Source organism: Drosophila erecta, unplaced genomic scaffold, assembly GCF_003286155.1.
Source record: "Drosophila erecta strain 14021-0224.00,06,07 unplaced genomic scaffold, DereRS2 tig00000000-arrow-pilon, whole genome shotgun sequence".
NCBI lineage: Eukaryota > Metazoa > Arthropoda > Insecta > Diptera > Drosophilidae > Drosophila > Drosophila erecta.
In genome coordinates, this window is record NW_020825194.1 from 23,881,159 (window position 1) to 23,898,649 (window position 17,491).

General features: G+C 43.3%; 2 protein-coding genes across 10 annotated transcripts in view; one reads left to right on the forward strand and one right to left on the reverse strand.

Moving 5' to 3' along the window:
• LOC6553541 (5'-AMP-activated protein kinase subunit gamma-1) overlaps window positions 1-17,491 on the forward strand; it is a 63,655-nt gene that overhangs the window by 16,549 nt on the left and 29,615 nt on the right. For 7 of the 9 annotated variants that reach the window (XM_026976467.1, XM_015154910.2, XM_026976452.1 and 4 more), the window contains exons 3-6: window positions 7,788-9,570; window positions 12,122-12,243; window positions 12,507-13,131; window positions 13,201-13,323. In XM_026976467.1, coding sequence (XP_026832268.1) covers window positions 7,924-9,570; window positions 12,122-12,243; window positions 12,507-13,131; window positions 13,201-13,323 — 2,517 coding nt within the window. In that variant the 5' untranslated portion in view covers window positions 7,788-7,923. The remainder of the gene's footprint in view (window positions 1-7,787; window positions 9,571-12,121; window positions 12,244-12,506; window positions 13,132-13,200; window positions 13,324-17,491) is intronic. The other 2 variants (XM_015154906.2, XM_015154909.2) reach the window with 1 other exon arrangement.
• Window positions 22-2,633, reverse strand: LOC6553543 (sensory neuron membrane protein 1). The gene is made up of 7 exons (XM_001979290.3): window positions 2,406-2,633; window positions 2,190-2,347; window positions 1,978-2,125; window positions 1,290-1,544; window positions 716-1,222; window positions 477-655; window positions 22-417 (listed from the first exon to the last, which is right to left on the reverse strand). The coding sequence occupies exons 1-7, from the start codon at window positions 2,514-2,516 to the stop codon at window positions 120-122; spliced, it is 1,656 nt and encodes a 551-aa protein (XP_001979326.1). The 5' UTR covers window positions 2,517-2,633; the 3' UTR covers window positions 22-119.

Below are 17,491 nucleotides of genomic sequence, written 5' to 3' on the forward strand. Positions count from 1 at the left end.
AGTTTCCCAGACGAATGTGCCTATATATCTGTCACAATTTATTAACTCATGTTGGACTACACAGGTGCAGTGGACTACGACTATGGTGCAGAGATCGCTGGAGATCGCCTTTTGAGGGATTAGTAGCGCTCCCGATGCTCCATTTTGAGATGGGTAGCTGGATTGGTGGCGGGATTCGTGCCGGGAATCAGAGTATTGGGCACCTGAACAGGGTGCACAGTGGTAGATTGCTTTGGATTTGTTGGAGGCAAGGGCTCTTTTGTGCTGGTCACATCGTCTACCTTGTTGTTCTCCTTGAGGATACTGGTTATGTCCAAACTGTCGGACTTGTGGTAGAAAAGGTAGGCGGAAAACATCAGGCCAACCAGGGAGAAAGTAATTAGGGACCAGCGCAAGACAGAGTTGATTTTGAGGCCCCTGAGATGAAAGTAATATCAGGTATATAATTTCTCTAGATGATGTAGATTGCAACTCACAGAAATAGTGTGTATTTTACTAAGTTCGTGTAGGTCTTGTTAAGATGTACGCCCTCCTCCACCCAAAACATAGGCATTATCAGCTTGGGCAGATTCTTCATGGGTTCTATGCCCTCCACTGGCTCCATGTCCAGGTTGAACTGCAATCGCTTCGCAGCTTGAAAAGGTGTTCCAGACATCTGAAGAGAGTACAAATGGAAAAAATATGTGTATATTCACGAATCTATGTAGTTCCTTACCAGTTCAAAGTCTATGTAGACCGCATGATCCTTTTCATTCGGATTAAGACCATCCACATCTGCAATCAGCTTTGGATCGGCCAGATAGAAATGAGGCATTGATGCCATCAATGGACCACCCACACAGGCCGCCAGATTCATAGTTCCCTTGGGCGGACACGTGTCCAGATCTTCGGGATCTTCGCAGAAGCAGTGAAGCTTCTCATCAGCACGTATATCCCCCATGTCCAGGGTGTATCTCATCGACGGCATGCCATGGTAGGATGACTTGTGCTGGTAATAGGCTCCCAGGGATCTGCACAGATCCGGGGTGAATGCCCACAGGCCATCCTCCTTCTTCAAGCCCGGTGCAAAAACCGTGGAATCAGTGCCCATGAAGGTGTTGCACTCGCCGTCTGGCCAAATATCTTGCTCCGTTTCGTCGGCGAACTTCACAACCTTTCCCAGCTTTTTGTTATTCTTCACTCCGCGACAGACTGTAAATCTACCAGCATCCGAGTGATTGGCCTGTTATTGGATATTAATAGGAACTTCAGAGGCTTGAGCAGGACTATTAACCATATCAATAGCTCACCTGACCCATAAACGAGAACAAAAAGTGCGTCTGGTTTACTTGTTTGGCCTGCTTAACTTCTCCCGTGTAAAACACCGTGCAGAGAGCCTTGGCGGAGAATTCCTCCGAGGAGCAATCTACGTTGATGCCCCGGAAAAACAGATCCATAAATTTAGCTTTCAGAAAGGCTTTGGCATCCGGAAAAACTATGCTTAATCCCTTGGAAACCAGCTCCATCATGGCAGCCTTTTCCCTTTGAACCGAAATGCCGCCGGGCTGTAAAATTGGAGGGGAAAAAATAGAATCGCCGCCAATAAATATCAGAGTAATTTGAAGCTTTGAATTACAAACACAAAAGACGCCATTCCGAAATCCATTTCTATCACTCTTAATGGGTTAATTTTGTGGCTGCTATTTTGGGCTGGGAATGCGATTTGCATAATTCACTTGGCTAACAATGGGCCACGTGGTCATTAGCTGGCGCCTTAAGTGCAGTTTTCCATAGCTCTGACCAGAATCTCTAATTGCTATAAAGTCGCTGATGCAGCGAATGTTAATTTCATAGGAAATTCAAAAATAGGATTTGATTTTATATGAAGATATGTAAGAACATGATGAGCTGCTAAATCCCAATAATATTTGAGCAGACTTTATTATTTTCTTACCATGAAAGTCTCGTTTAATAGGTTTCAGTTTGCATCAAAATTACCTGCATTATGGGGTGCGGAAGGATAATCTCCTCTTCGCCCGTAAGTGGCAGCGTCTCCTTTGGGTTAAATATGAAGGTGTTCCTCATGTTGAAGCTGACCGTATCCTCTACGACATCATCCTCCAAATCATACTTGTCCTTCCACTCACTCAAAGCAGGGAAAAACAGTGTTAGTTACGTGCTATCCCACACAATCTTATATAGAAACCCACTCGAATACGAAGGGACCCACTTCCTGTAGACGTGGCTTAGCTCCTTCGGATACCTCATCCGGATTGGTAACGTTGAAAACGTAGATATAGAAATGCAGGGGGAACGGAGTGTTGGACCAGAGTTCCCGAACATCCGTTCCCGGCTTTAGAGTTACTTGCTATTTGGGGAAAGTCACTATTAGATTAAGCCCGGGGATTACTTTTTATCGGTCCCACCTTTGAAATCATAAACTTGAGAATTTTGGGAAAGATAACCCAGCCATAGATTATGGCAAAGACGAACATGGCTCCCGAGCCCATGAGCAGCTTCAGCCGAGGTACTTGCATCTCCGGGCTATGGTTCCTTCTCTTCTCTGCTCTTCGCCGAAATCCTTTCAATCCGATTGCCTCCTTCGAGCTGGAGACCTGAGGCTTTCACAGTCGCGACGCAACTGAATCGTCTCGACTCTGGAGTCCGGAATCCCCTTCTCAAATTGGACGGAACGTGCGAATATTTTTCGCTCACCCATAGCAGCTCTGCGGTTGAGGAGGCGGCAGGCCGGATGGCAAAACAATCAGATAACACGGCATTACTTATAAAATCAATAATTGCATGTATTTGAGTATTATAAATTGTTTCTACTCTACGCCCTACGCAGATTCGGGCATAGTAGGACGCACGAATGCGGTTTAAATGACTTTTGTTCTGGAACCTCGTCCCAAAGTCGTTCGATCATGCACCTATGGCAATCTGACTTAATTGCTCGCATAGCCCAAAAACGGATCCGGTTGAACGATCTTAGCGGTCTAAATGCGTTTGATGGGCTAAGAATATTAACGAATTCATTTCATTGCCTTTCTTTAGGGTGAGTTAAATGAATATCCTCAAAGTGTTGGTTTTTCTATAATTCGTAAAGAAATTGTAATTTTGCTTTTCAAGTTGATATCAGCATACATCACAATTCGAAATCAACCCATAGATCAGCATTAGCTACCCAAAGGACCTACTATCACCTACCTAAACGTTATGCACTTGGACTTGTAGAACTTATTTCTATACTTCTGCAATTGAAATTCCTAAATGACTTAAGCGACACCTGGCCTATATTCCATTATTAGGTCTTGTTGCGTTTCCTTGGAAAATTCTTTCCGTAATTGCGGCAATTACGTTTTTCAATTTCATGGCGAACCAATGCAAGTGTTAATGGATACTTAAGAAAGGAGTGAACCAGACTCTCAGGGCTTGAAAGGAATTTGAGTGAAAAGGACAAAAAAGTCTTCTATTCTGTATTATTTAACGCGTGTTTGTTATATTTGCGGGTATAGTAATTGCTTTATTAATTTTGATTTAATAATTAAAAAAAATGTATCATTTATTTATTGGTAAGGCCACCCATTTCTAAAGCTGAGTTTTTAAAAGCATAGGGCGCAGAAAACTGGTTGAAACCGTTTCACGAGGGCATGTAAATGTTTTTTAAAAGTAAGCATCTACGAAAATACTTTTACAATCTTCCAGTAAATGCTCTTTATAATGTTCTTCATGCCGCCTAAAACATATTCTTTAAATAAACGATTGTATATACAGTTTCCTGAGTGTAGTCTAAATATCTTTGAGGGAGCCACCTTATCTGAATATTGGTAGTGCGGGAGGCCGTCTTCAATTAGCCAATAATTCACTTAAAGTTAGATGCTCTGCCACCTTGACCGGGTAACTGGGCCCGGTTACGCCCCTCCAGTTGGCCGTTTGTTGACACAAACAGAAATCGAAACTGAAGCCGAGTGCAAAACATAATGCACAACAATGGCACACAACAAAAACTGAAAGCAACAAGAAATCGAAAACGAGAAACAACTTAAACAATGGCAAAACCCAAACACGTGACTTCGCCGTCGAGTTCAGTTGAGTCGAGAAACATATACAAGTACGAGTATGTAAGGCAGACAGGGCCTCTCCAGCTCGCCAGTCCAAAATGACACAGAAAACCGAGTCGAGACGAGACGAGACGAGAGTGGAAAACGCTAACTGAAGCGCGCTTGACAACGGCAGCCGATCGTTCAGATTCAGATACTTCAGATACGCAGAGTATGCCCCAGGTTTCTTCGATTTTCTGCTGAGCAAATGGAAATTGAAATGGAAAATGAAGTGCCAGCGCAGCCAACAATTTGATCACGCTTGAGCTCGTGGCGAAAGAGGAAATTCTCAATTTCGATTGCCGCCAATTATTGCTGGCCCAAATAGTTTTCAAAACGCCTAAACGAGAAATGGGTCTTCAAAATACGTTTTTGAAAACCTTATCAAAGACAAACATGTTTTCTTCATTTTCAACACTATCTTATCCAGTTAAAATTGATATGAATTCCTGTTGATTCATTTGTAGCAAAATATATTGAATTTGTATAGTTACTTTTAATGGGTTATCTTGATAAAGTCTTTAAATATTTCGACAAGCGAGATGATCTTAGCTTGAAAGTTGCAATACAGTTTACAGCAATGCAGTTTGTCTTAAGTACGTAACCTTTAATAGCTGTCTAAAAAAAAAGGTTGACATAACTGATGTCGTTGCTTGATTAATAATGATATTAAACTGTCAAGCTGTGCAAAAATGTTGTTCTCATGGAAAACTGCCTTAATCGCTCAAAACAACTTTAATGGGCAGTAATGTAGAATAATTATGATTCTAATTTTGTTTAACAACTTGTATTGAAAACTGGCTTTATTGTTGAATACAAGTTTAATAGGAAAAGCGAGTATCAATTTAATTATGATAACCATTTAATCTGAGAACTTACTAATTCCTTGTGTTTTCGTGTGGGAAGAGTTATATAAAGTAGATACGTAGCATATTTTCTGCTATAAATCAAGTTCCTAAAGCATTGCGAATTGTCATGAAAGTCCCCTCCTACAGACATGGCAAACTCCATAGGGTTAAAGCTCCGCAAACGAGTTGTAATTGGCGGCATCTTAAAAGTGGAAAGGCGTGCAATTAGCAGGAAGCTGCGAAATCCCACGATCCTCCACCCACTCGAATCTCCCCATCCCACAGGCATTGCAACGCTAATTAGCTAACGCACTTGCCACAGAGTTTATTGTTTGGAGTTGGAAGCGGAAGTTGGAAGTGTCTTTAACCTTGTGGGATTGGCTTTCTGAACGTTCTCAGTTGGTTCTCCCTCCTCACGACGATTGGAATATCAGTTATGCGCCGCCTGACAGCGTTTAATGAATCGCTCGAAGTCGATGGAAAGCAAGTGACATTTGCACTATCAGACGAGTGATGTGAATCATCTACTGGGGATAGGGATCACGTGAGAGTGTCAACGGATTGATTGCATAAGCCTCCAAAGAGCCGAGTGACGATCATTCAATCACTTGTGGAAGTGGAGGTGCCTTGAGCAGCTGGCATCCTACATCATTTAACAGCAATTACAGCCCACGCATTGTGCGGCACTAGTTAAATACTATATTCATTTATTTGCTTGTGCGCCAACCTAATATCAAGTGCCAAAGTCACCACGGCAATGCATTTAGCATATTCAAATGCATTTATTCAGTGGTACCGTGTATTTCAGAGATGTGCCTGGTATGGTATGCAAAACAACTAAGTTAAGGAGGCAGTTAAAGATGTTGGTGTATGCAAACTTAGCAGGTTGAAAATATACGTGGGACACCGAAATAAGAATCAGGAATCGAATTTCAATCGAATCAATGTTCAATAATATATGTTCAATATTTATCAAGACTTCCCAGAAGTAATTATAGGGTAATAAAACTCTTGAGCCACAGTACTCAGTACATTCATAATATTTTATTGGAAACACAGCTTTGGATTATTAAAAGCCGGCTTGTAATCGCGCAACTTATGTCACCCCTCGACCTGCTATACCCAGTAAAAATGCATTTATACTTTACCTAAATGACACAGAAAATTGTTTGAATGCCAATGTTGCGTTTGTCTTTCGATTAATTATTGTCGTCGTCGCCGACTTTTCTTTGCTGGCTAAAGTTAGCTTATTTTTGCGGTTGCCTTTTAATTGTTATTTTGTGTAGCGAAATCAACCAGTTGATTTGGCAGTGCGGTTTCTTCCATTAAACAATAATATCGATTACGTGACGAGAGTTCAATGCTTGAATGCGATATGCATTCGCGGTTTGCAAACAAAGCGCAAAAAATGCGTTAGAAATTCGAAATGGAAATGAGAAATGGGAAGGAGAGTCACGTATATGCTTTCAAATGCTTTACGACTAGAAGGAAGTATTGTGTAGTTCCAATGCACGACTAAATAATATTAACCACTAAAAGTCACAAGACAGAGACGCCAGTTTGTCTGGCAAAGTCGGCCGCAGATGCAAAGATACTTAGATACAGCGGACAGAGATACATAGATACAACTGCCGGCGGGTCAATCGCTGACTACGACCAATAATTAATAGATACATATGCCGAGCGATCAGCTGACTACAATTGAATCAGTTATGCAATTAAGTGCAGGGCGGAGCTTTGGGGGTCGTATAATTGCATGCCAGTATCCATTGGATACAGATACATTGCAGTCGGTCGTGTTTCTCGATTGAGTCAGAGGAAATAACGTGCCCGGTAATTAATGCGAATTTTCTAGCCAAGCGAAATTCCAGCGAAACGAACGTAAAAAGTATCGATGTATCTTCGGCTCCGTACTGGAAAAATCAAAGGTTCAACCTTTAAGGTTGATTCACCAGCAAAAGTGCGTCACCATCTCTGTCAGCCGAGGACCGCAAAACAGTCGCTGACATAAGCATATGCACGGATACCAGATACATTTGTACCTAATTGCCATTAATTGCGGTTGGTATCTATTAGATGCGTACGCCATATGCTCGATTACACATCAACACTCGCGGTTTGGGTTGGGCCCACTCGGTTTTAGCCACGATTCTGCCACTTGTTGCTTGGAAACGATTTGCGTAGATGCGTATCTTTAGGCTACTCGTCTAGGTTGATTCCTGGTTTATGCTTGGCAGTTTTTAAATGTGTTCAGGGCACTTGTAACTATCTTTTGCTAGTCCAAATCAGACTCCTCAGAATTCCGCGCTGTTCTATCGCTATCGAATAACACGGAAAGGAATATGTAAATGATGTTAAGCCTTTAGTCAACAAAGCTTCAATGGCATTTGACTTTGTTTTAAAATTGCGCAAAGTAATATTACTTTCAAAATGCCCATCTCCCCATTCAACTTCGCAATTCTACCGTGTGTTTCGTATTTTCGCATTTAGATATGTGTTCGGTTGATTTCTGCTCTGTCAGTATATCAGCTGCCATATGTTTTCTTTTATTTTTCCATTTGTTGAATTTCGCGTTCGACTTTTGTTTTTCTTCCAAGCAAAACCACGCCGATGACGAAGCGTAAATAATGAAATTAGCTTTTGTTTTGCTCGACTTTTGGTTTGTGGACGAAGTGGGAAGGGAAGGGGAAAATCGTACGACCTTCACCTCCCCAAGAATGTTTGCCGACTTTTGTTCAATGAACTGGTTGAAATGCGTAAGAAAATGGGGTCAAACAGCTCATATCAACACATAGGAACGATGAGAGGCTCAAGCGCTGAGTTCTGGTCAGTCGATTGATATCCAATAATCTTTTTACAGATTCCCAAAGAAGACGGCATATCAATGTCGTACAAAAGAAAATATTTTGCATAGCGCAGAGTGAGATACCCCATCGATAGACAGAGCAGCAGGAGATCCATAGCAATAGTCCAAAGATAAAACGCAAATCAACCAAATGGCCACGAACTGCGACTTCATCGAGCAGCAAGTGAAGCAGCAGCCGTTGGCCAATGCAGCGGTCATGGGCGTCCAGGAGGACAAGGTGCAGGAGCCCAAGGAGTTGCAGGATGAGCCGGCGAAGCAGCCAGTCGGCAATCCGTACCAGCAATTCGCTGGCGAGGATAGCTTCGAATGCGCCTTTGAGTCCACCATGGATGACCTGGAGCAAGGTGTCCTGGATGGCTACGAATCGGACTCGGAGGCGAGTGCCAATGACCAGATCACCGATTCCGCCTCCTCCGGCAGCCTGGGCCAAGTAGTGCAGCAGCGGGAGGAGCGATTGAGGGGCTTGCCGGGTCCACTACATGGCCAGCACATCGATTCCGAGATGCTCAAGTGCCTGCCGCGATCGAACTCCTTCGACTTCCACAGCAGCAGTGGCAGCAGCTCGGACGACGAGGACGACCCGGATGACGACGATGATGAAGTTCACCACAGCCTGGGACTCAACCTCAGCGGGAAGTTTGTCAAGGTCGATCTCTATTCGGGTCACCAAAGACCCGGTTATCTGCTACCTCCCTACATCGAACGACGCCGATTGTCGCAGTGCAAGGAGGAGGATGACGAGGACGAGGGCGATAGGAGCCAGCTGGGCGGAGGATCTGCGACAGGGGAGTCAACCAAATCCGATAAAGCTTCGAAGGCGCCTCCGAGGCCACCCACGCCGCAGGATGAGGCCTCCAAGGAGAAGTTCAAAGATCTGGAGCGGCTGAGGCAGCAGTTTATGCACAAGATCGATTGGATCAATACCCGAAATATCGAGGAGAGTGGGGCGCCGCCGCCACCACCTCCTCCGCCGCCTCCCATACCAGCCACGATTCTACCAAAGGCCCTGAAGGCGTTACTGCACACCCAGGAACCAGTGGCGCCTCCTTCCCGTCCTCCTCCAGTTAGTCCACCGAGTCCTGCACCCACATCCAGCGTTATTGTGGCAAAGGAATCGCCGGTTCCAGTAACCCCGGAGCCCGTTTCCCCACTGCCCCTGCCCACGGAGCCCCCGCTGATCATCAAGGGCAAGTTTAAGGTCTCACTTGCCCAGGAGACACCCGAACTGCGAGTCGAGGCCCAGCAGCTGAGCAAACTGAAGGCCAGCTCCAATGCCCACACCATCAGCTTCCCCTCCAGCTTCGGGGGCTACTCCTCGGTGCAGGGCCTGTTCTCGCAGCGATATGGCTCCAATCGGTTTCCCACCGTCGCTCCCCATCTGTCGAAGCAGTTCTTCGAGCCATCGCTGGTGGAGATTCGCACGCCGGCCCAGAGCAACGTGGCGCTCAATACGACTGGGCTGGCCAACAGCAATCACCAAAGCCTCACTTGTGATACAAATAGTTTAGCCAACAAGCCGCGCACGCCCAGCGAACGGGAGCTGGACGAGATCTGGATACGGCGGCAGGACGGTGGATTGAGTGGCAGTACTGCTCCAGGTACTCCAGGTACTCCGCTTGCACCTATGACCTTGCAGCAACAGCAGCAGAGACCCGTTTCCTTGGGAGGGGCGTCCACCATGCCCCGTTTGCTGAGGAGCGAGAGCAGTGCCTCCACCACCAGTCCATCCCGCCAGCTGACCAACTCGGGATCCGTCTCCGTTTCTGTGTCCGATGACGTAAGTGAAGGGTTCAGATAGCACTCTAGAAGTATTATATTTATGAAGGATGGGACTAGAATATTTATGGTACTTAGCCACTATGATTTGGTGGCTAATCACAGTTGTGCTAGGGAAATATATTCACATACGCAGCAGATAGCTAATCAAATCGATGAAAATATTCTCATTTAAAGAGTTCCATATGTATATGGTAAAGCCATAAAACCTAAAGTCCATAGTTAATTGATCCTAAATGGGGTATGTGTGATCTTTATATTCACAGTTCTGACTGACGTCATTTGAGATATGTGCCTTTATCATTTTCAAATAATTTAACATGTACAAATTGGGCAAAAGGTCTGGTGAGCGAAAACTGGGATGGGCACTGAGTCAATGATGTCATAAGAACAGGTTCCATACATCGTTTGTAAAGTATATTTTTAGTTCCTTACATTCGGGGGCTTGTGTTCAGGAGTATTTCTGAATACTCCATTGGATCGGCATATCTAGCATTTTATATATTTGGACTACTTCTTGGGAGGAATACTGCCCTTTGCGATGCCAAAGGGCCGCCACTTGACCATCACTTCTGGTCGGATCTGCGGTCTTGAGGCTTACACTTTGTTTACTCAATATTAATAATTCGCTTGCGCCGTTGTTTCTACGATATCCATAAAATTGTCTATTTATAGCCCAAAAAGAAAAAGAGGTATACGAATTATTTCAGTTCTTCAGTATTCGCTTCCTCTTCGCCTTTTCGAGTTTTCGAGTTCATTTGTCTGACCAAAATGTAAACACGGCGAAAAATCAGCCTTTTGGGGCTTGTTTTTATCGTGCCACACATGCTGTGGCTATATATAGTTAGTATAGTCGGGTAATTCTCTATATCTGTTGGCTCTCCGCTTATCATGACACAATTTGTCAACATTTCCCCCTGGAACTCATCGCCGCTTCTTATTTGTTTTGACGGAACGCGGTCATATCGCGTACGTATACGTATGAATGCCACTATAAAATTTCCATATATATATCTCCCAATATAGGCAGATAGGTTTTTACCTTGGCTTGGCAAACAATGACGTCAGTTTTCTCCGGTTCCGCCACGCCCTAAAACAAACGTTAAAGGGAAGTCTTCCCTCTGCAGCCGTCTAGCGTGTTTCATAACCGCTTAAATATTGAATTAGACCGTGTCAGACAGTTGATACCGACTCCAGCTATCCTAATGGCCCCGATATATTTCTAGACTTCAGCTTTTCGTCTGGTTTCTCTAAGTGTTAACCCAATAAAGCCAGACCTGCCAATCTACGACCGTCTTTGTGGTCAACTCATCGCAGTCGTCTGCGACCCTCGGGGCACGTGACTCGGCTTTTTGGACACAAGCCCCTTAGCCCTGAAGAAAGCCGCTTCGATCTCTTTGTAGTTTTGCTATAAATAATTCGAACACAGGTGTTTGCTGTCTCCGATCAAGATTTTGGCCAAAGTTGCGTGAAAAAGTACCAAGTCCAAGTCAAGATGTGTATATGTGATTGTAAAAGTTGTTAAAAACCCTCGGAAATAGATTGCCTACATATATTGTAACGGACCATTCTGCTAAGTTCGGTTCAGTTGTAAGTACAATGCGACCAATAGCTCAACAGGAATATATTAAAAACAACTGTGTTCAAATATTTCACTTTACTATTTAATATTTGCTATACACTGATATCCAAAGAATATCAAAGATAGGAGATCGCTAATCTATTAAAAACGATATTAGCAGTCGATTAGAGTCTTGTGTAAAGTCAACTTGCATATTCGTTTCAAGAAAAAATCAAATATGAGAAACAAACAACGTTGAGTAGATAATTAGTTCATTCTTTGCCTAATAGATCGTCTGTCATAATTATGACATAATGACGATCATTAGCATAATTGTCTTTAATCATTTTTAAGGGGATGCCCCTTAAAGTGTTATGTACAAAGAAGTACGTTCCGATTTCTTGAGCTTGCTTTGTTGGAGTTCCCAGAGTTTTGGGTAAAATTCCCAGAACCGTTGAACTATTGCTTCCTTGACAACGGTTGTCCTGTCCCGCACTCGGTTGCAATTTTGCGTAATCATAAATTAATTGAGTACGTTCGATTGGCGAGCAACAGGCGGGATACATAGGTCTTCCCATCGCCTCCGTCATGGTCCAATTAAAGGGACGCATCGGGTGTCGCCTGCTCCTCCAATTGCCGTCACCCCGGGTTACGCCACTGAATCCATTGTGTATTGTGGCGAATAAATTGTATTTGTAGACAATTCGGCAATAATTGCAGCTGCTGAAAAGGGACGGACAGTACTGGGGATAGTACAAATAAGGGTCAGAGGGTCAGAGGTGAAAGGATACGGCGGATAATGGATAATGCCGTTCGGCTGGTTCTTCCAAACAGTCCTTGGCTTTAGTTCGTCTTGGCCAGCGGCGCCAGAAACATGCAAAGTACTCTCGCAGTCGAAGTCGCTAGCCCACTGGATGCCAACTCCAATCCCCACACACCCCATCCAACTCAGCCACAAACTAATCCCCAAAAACGCCATGTTCGCTTCCAGGAGCAGGATGGCAGCCTCGGAGGAGCCGGCCGGATGCCAGGATCCCGACCCTCCAGCGCCCCCGCAGAGCCAAATGCCAAGGCGGCCAAGAAGGCCTACAAGAAGATGGAGAAGGAGCAGCGGTGAGTTGCTAAACGACATAATGGAGAGTTTAGCTCTTCCCACTAGAATACAACTATTCGGTTTAAATTTTCAAGAAAGGGATTAGTTAATTGTAGTAAAGTGTAGTTATAGTCAAAATTTGAGACGTAAGAATCATTTTATTTAAACAAAGCCATATTATGGAGCCGGAACTAGGAACAATATTTGTTCCAGGCTATAGCAACATGGCTGGTGCCCAATTAAATGTCATTTGTACTAACAAATTTATTTACTTACGCCACAGCCGCCAGGAGAAGGAGCAGTCGCGACGGGAAAAGGAGGCCCGCAAGCTGGAGCGCGAGACGGCGAGAAGGATCGAACGCGAGGCGGCCAAGCTGGAGAAGATCAACAGGCACAGCGAGAAGATCTCCCGCAGCACGGAGCGGATGGCCATGGCGGGAGTGGGATCGCGGTCCGGTTCGCTGGAGCGGAGGCGAAGTGGCGAGGACTCGCCAGTGCTCAATCAGTCGACGGTGCACGGCATAGCGTCACCGAACCGAAGGCCCACGATTTTCGACGTGTTCCGACCACGGGCGAAATCCGATGCGCGGCGCCAGAAGGAGAAGCACCTGCTGGATCCCTCCTCCGCCGACAGCAGCGCCACCAGCAGCACCTACTCCGTTTCCGGGGGCACAGGTCCGGCCTCGAGCTCGGCAGCAGCCGCAGCAGCAGGAGGATCGGGCGGAGCGGCGTCGGGCGGAGCGGGAGGAGCCGGTGGCCTTATGAACTCAATGAAGGTGGCCATGCAGAACTTCAGCCATCGCCAGCATCCCGCCGTGACGATAACGAGCGCCGACGGGACTCAATCCACGGCAAAGAGCAAGTACAAAGACGGCAGTGCCCATCCGCATCAAGGCAGCGACGCGCAGGTGAGTCCTGTCATCCCCCCATTGTCGCTTGATTCCACGCTAACTGTTCTAACTGATCTCCTCTTACAGTATTACCACACGGTGACGGCGGTGCGTCCAAACTCCTCCCAGCGCTCGCCGATGACCAAGGTCATGGATCTGTTCCGGCATCGATCCAGCTCGGTTGTCAGCGAAGCCGACAAACGCAAAGCGGTAAGTGTAGAATTCTACATTTGTGTGACTTCAGCTTGATTACATTTTTAAGTAGGGTATGTATTAGGTATTAAGTACTTAATACATTTTTGTCTGGAGTGAGCTCAACTCCAAGTGCTTGCATCACAGCATTCCATTGTTTGTAGATACAACTTGTTCCGTTGTTTGTACCCCTTTAAAATACGTATATGCAAATGGTTAAGAAAATGGCCTATTTTTAAGCATTCATTTATTAATATTTAATTAATATTAATTTATTTATACCTTAACAATATATATGTACATAAGTAACGTATCATATATTCTACAATACTATTCATAAAAAACTCTAGAAATGAATGAACAATTTCAAGCCGTTAAAGAGTATTTTCATTTACTTAATATTGGCGTTCATGTATACAGAACAAAAAATATTGAACCAGTTTTATTTTCATATTTTATTTATTTATAAAACGGGCTTTTTAGTTGTTCTACTCATTTTCGGTACAAATTAATTAACCGCCAAACATTTGAATTAAAATGATTACTTTAAAAAATAGTCGATAACTTTGCCAAAGGCGTGTATTATCGGTTGAAAACCGCGGATGTAGTACAGCGCCACCTGTGGAATTGTAGCTAAAACTGCTTCATCGGTTTGAGTCTTCGCTCACAGTTTCCCGCTGAATATAGTGTCCCCGCTATTCACTTTTTGAACCAGCGTTTTGTAGTTGTATTTTTAAGTACTCATAAACAAATTGTTGTATTGTCTTAATTCCAAATAACTTTGTGATGTAGAGCAATGCATCTTCAGGCAAGCTGAAGTTTATCTAGAAAATATGAAAAATCTCAACCCTTAATTAATAGAAACAACGTGATTAATGGCTATTCAGTTCATGAATATTGCTTATCACGTCTCATTAGGTTTATAACAGCGTTATTAAGTGATTACCAGCATTTCACTCCCAAATGCCATGTTGTCTCGAAAGGTCCACTTGAGGGCTTATCGGCGGCAAGAATCGTCATTAACAATCATCCATTCTATAAATAATTATGCGCCATTATTGATTTCAACTCGATAGGCCTCGATTTGATTGATAAGCTTCGTTTTTGATTATTATGTATCGTTTATAGCAAGAGAGGCAAAAGAACTGAACGATTGACATTTTGTAAACACACAAATAGCTTCACAATCTATAATAATACAAAATGATGTTGTGCCAATTAAATTGTTGATTATTTATTATTATTGCATAAAATAATTGCATAAAATACACAAAGTGTGTAGAGAACTTTTATATCGCTCTCCTTACTGCAGAGATATAGTACAATTTTCAAAGCGAAAGTTTTGTATATTTTTCGAAGTGTATAGAGCGGAAAAGTCCTTTGGAGCGAAAGCTTCAATGGCAGGTGATCGGCTCAGCTGCTTTCACGCTCCCACTGTCGTCTTTCTCCGATTTTCTCTCGTTTCTCTGGCGGTTTTTGGACTTTTGCACACTCGCACGAACATAAATATTACGTATACGCCAGCGTCGCCGCCGTTGTCACTTGAACATTTTTTGTTTGGCCGCCGATCGAGCGGATGTGTTGTTATTTTCACTTGCATTTCCAATTGAGCCAGCCAAGCGGCAATTGTGCGCGTAATTTACGCTCCTGATCCTTCGGATTCCGCCCCGACTTTGATTTGGAATGGGGATTTATTCATACATTCATTCCATCTGCGCGTTGCCCGAATTATAAATACGCCCATCGCGTGTGTCCGTGTGTTGACATCGAACTTTTCCGTTTATTTATTGTTTTTCTTGGCAAGAGAACTATTCCGACGGTCTGGAAAAAAATTAAATGTGTGTTTGGAGTGCTATTTTAAATAATTTACCGGAAAAACGGTTGCCCAATGCCTATAAATAAATAAAATGTTCAAATTTAAAATGGAAATATATAAGGAAATAATTACAACTTTCGAATAACTACGAAATAATTGATCTAATATTTTGAATTCTGTTGATTACCAACAAAATAGCGACTCAAAGTTCTGGCACAACCACTGAATAAATAAGAAATATTTATATTTATAATCCGTGGCGTGAAAACAAGCCATTTTACGTTTGCCCAAAACAAATATTTTTAAATCAAACAAATCTATGCCGTTTTATTTCTGCTACCATTTAAGTTCTAATGTGCCGCGACAATTAGTTTAATTTAAAACACACCGTGAATTTCCTCCTTTTTGGCGGACAATTTGTGTTCTTAATTTTCAAGTTCACTGACGAAACTCACGCGCACGTTCATATATTTCCCATAACATTTGTTTATTGTGCAAGAACTCTTCTTATTTAATTAAACGCGATTTCTAAGGCATGGAAATGAGCATATTCAAGGTGTGGCAAGAGAACGAAAAAGCCGCCATAATAAATGGCCAACATGTGATCGCCGCTTTGGTGCTCTGCAGTTATTGTTCATAAATACGCTAAATAATAGGTGATGGTGCGGTTCTGCTGGCTTTCCTGTTTGCAAAGCCCTCGAGCCAATATCTTGGGAGGAATTCGCTAATTTGTTGGGTGCCCAACTTTTGTGGCGAGGAAAGTGCTGAAGAGTGTTAACAATGTTCTGAACTAAAAGTAAAAACTTGAAATGCCATTGCCAAACCGTAAAAGTAAATCATCATACACCAGAACTCGATTATCTGCGTAATTATTCCATTAGAGATTTTGAAATCTGTCCCAATAGTTTGACGCTTTTCCTGAGGACACGCAGCTGTTGTTAATAATAGGGGATTTTCCACGCCTAACATTGTTTTCGGGTGATTTGTTGGTCATTATCACTGACTGACGGTTAACGGTTGACGGTTGACTATTTTATGGCATCTCAATGGATGATATCACTGTTTTCTCTGGCCCTTTTCCCGCGATTACTTAACTGGGCGATAAGCCCCAAAGTGTGTTATTTGCAAAATGGAAACGAGGAAGAAACTTATCAGCGCTGGCCTGGCCACCAAACCAGCAAGAGGGAAGATTCAGTTAGGGAGCGAAGCGTCTGGAAATTAATTTAGAATATACAACGGAAGGCAGGCCGTAGATAAGATAAATGGCCGCTAGGGCGGCTAAATTGAATTGACAAATTTAGCAGATAACTAAATAAACCGAATATATAATTGCCGCTGGTAACGCTAACTCGCTCTAGATCGAAGATACAAATCAGGAAAAGAAGTTGATTCCTAATCGGAAACCTGGCCATATTAGCCCGATGGAAATCAGCTTTCCCTACATGGCACCTGCCCACTTGGGATTTCGCTCGCTATGTATTTTGCACGAGGAAGTGAGAAGAAAGTGAATTGTTTCAAACAGACATTCTGGTTCTCTGGTTCTGTGCCTGTGCCCACTTATTTCATTATTTCTATTTATGCATTTCGCTTGTGTTCTTCGCTTTTTTGGGCTCTGCTCGTTAATCAATCATTTGTCAAAGTGGCAACTTTTCTCCGTTCCCACCTCTTATTTAATATTGCACTTACTTTTGCTTATATTTGTTTTGATCTTTATCTCACTTGCCTAGAGGTCAACCACAGATAGGCGACGCAGCTTATTTGTTGATGTGGAAGTTTGTTTATGGCGAGAGGCTTGATTAGGAGTGTGCAAAAATATATTAATTTGTTTATATATAGAGTTCACAAACCACTTTGGAGCAGAGAAAATCGAGGAAGAGCCAATTATTATCCAGTCAATACTCCTTTATACATACAATACATATATATATGTATATACATATATACAAATGAATTGTGAAGCAAGCAGAAACATATATTATACAAATAGTTCAGAACTGCTAGTAAATAGATTATGGCACAAAAGGCTGCTTTCGTTTGGCAGAAATCTTTTACGCGCTTGGTCACATGCCAATTGGAAATTAACATGTCGCTGTTAACGCAATGTTAATTGAAGGCTTCCAGACTCGCTGTCTTGGAATCGATCCGATCGGAGGAGCTGGCAGAAGTCCAACCAGACGCTGAGTGCTGACTGGAATGGGGCTGCAACCAAGTCGAGTTGATTTGTGGCCAGATATTAAGAGTTGGCTCAGTTCGCTGGCTAAAACCCTTTTGCCTTTGCCTTTGCTTTTGCTTTTGGCTTATTTGCCTTCGCGCGAGCAGCTAATTAACGTTAATGACTTTTACATTCTGTTTGCGTTTGGTTGTCTGGTC

Excerpts from the sequence above, each read along its gene's own strand:
- LOC6553543 (XM_001979290.3), bottom strand. The coding sequence starts at position 2,516 with ATGCAAGTACCTCGGCTGAAGCTGCTCATGGGCTCGGGAGCCATGTTC. Across the intron at positions 1,545-1,977 it reads TTCCGCACCCCATAATGCAG|CCCGGCGGCATTTCGGTTCA; the intron begins GTAATTTTGATG and ends CCAATTTTACAG. Across the intron at positions 656-715 it reads TCTACATAGACTTTGAACTG|ATGTCTGGAACACCTTTTCA; the intron begins GTAAGGAACTAC and ends TACTCTCTTCAG.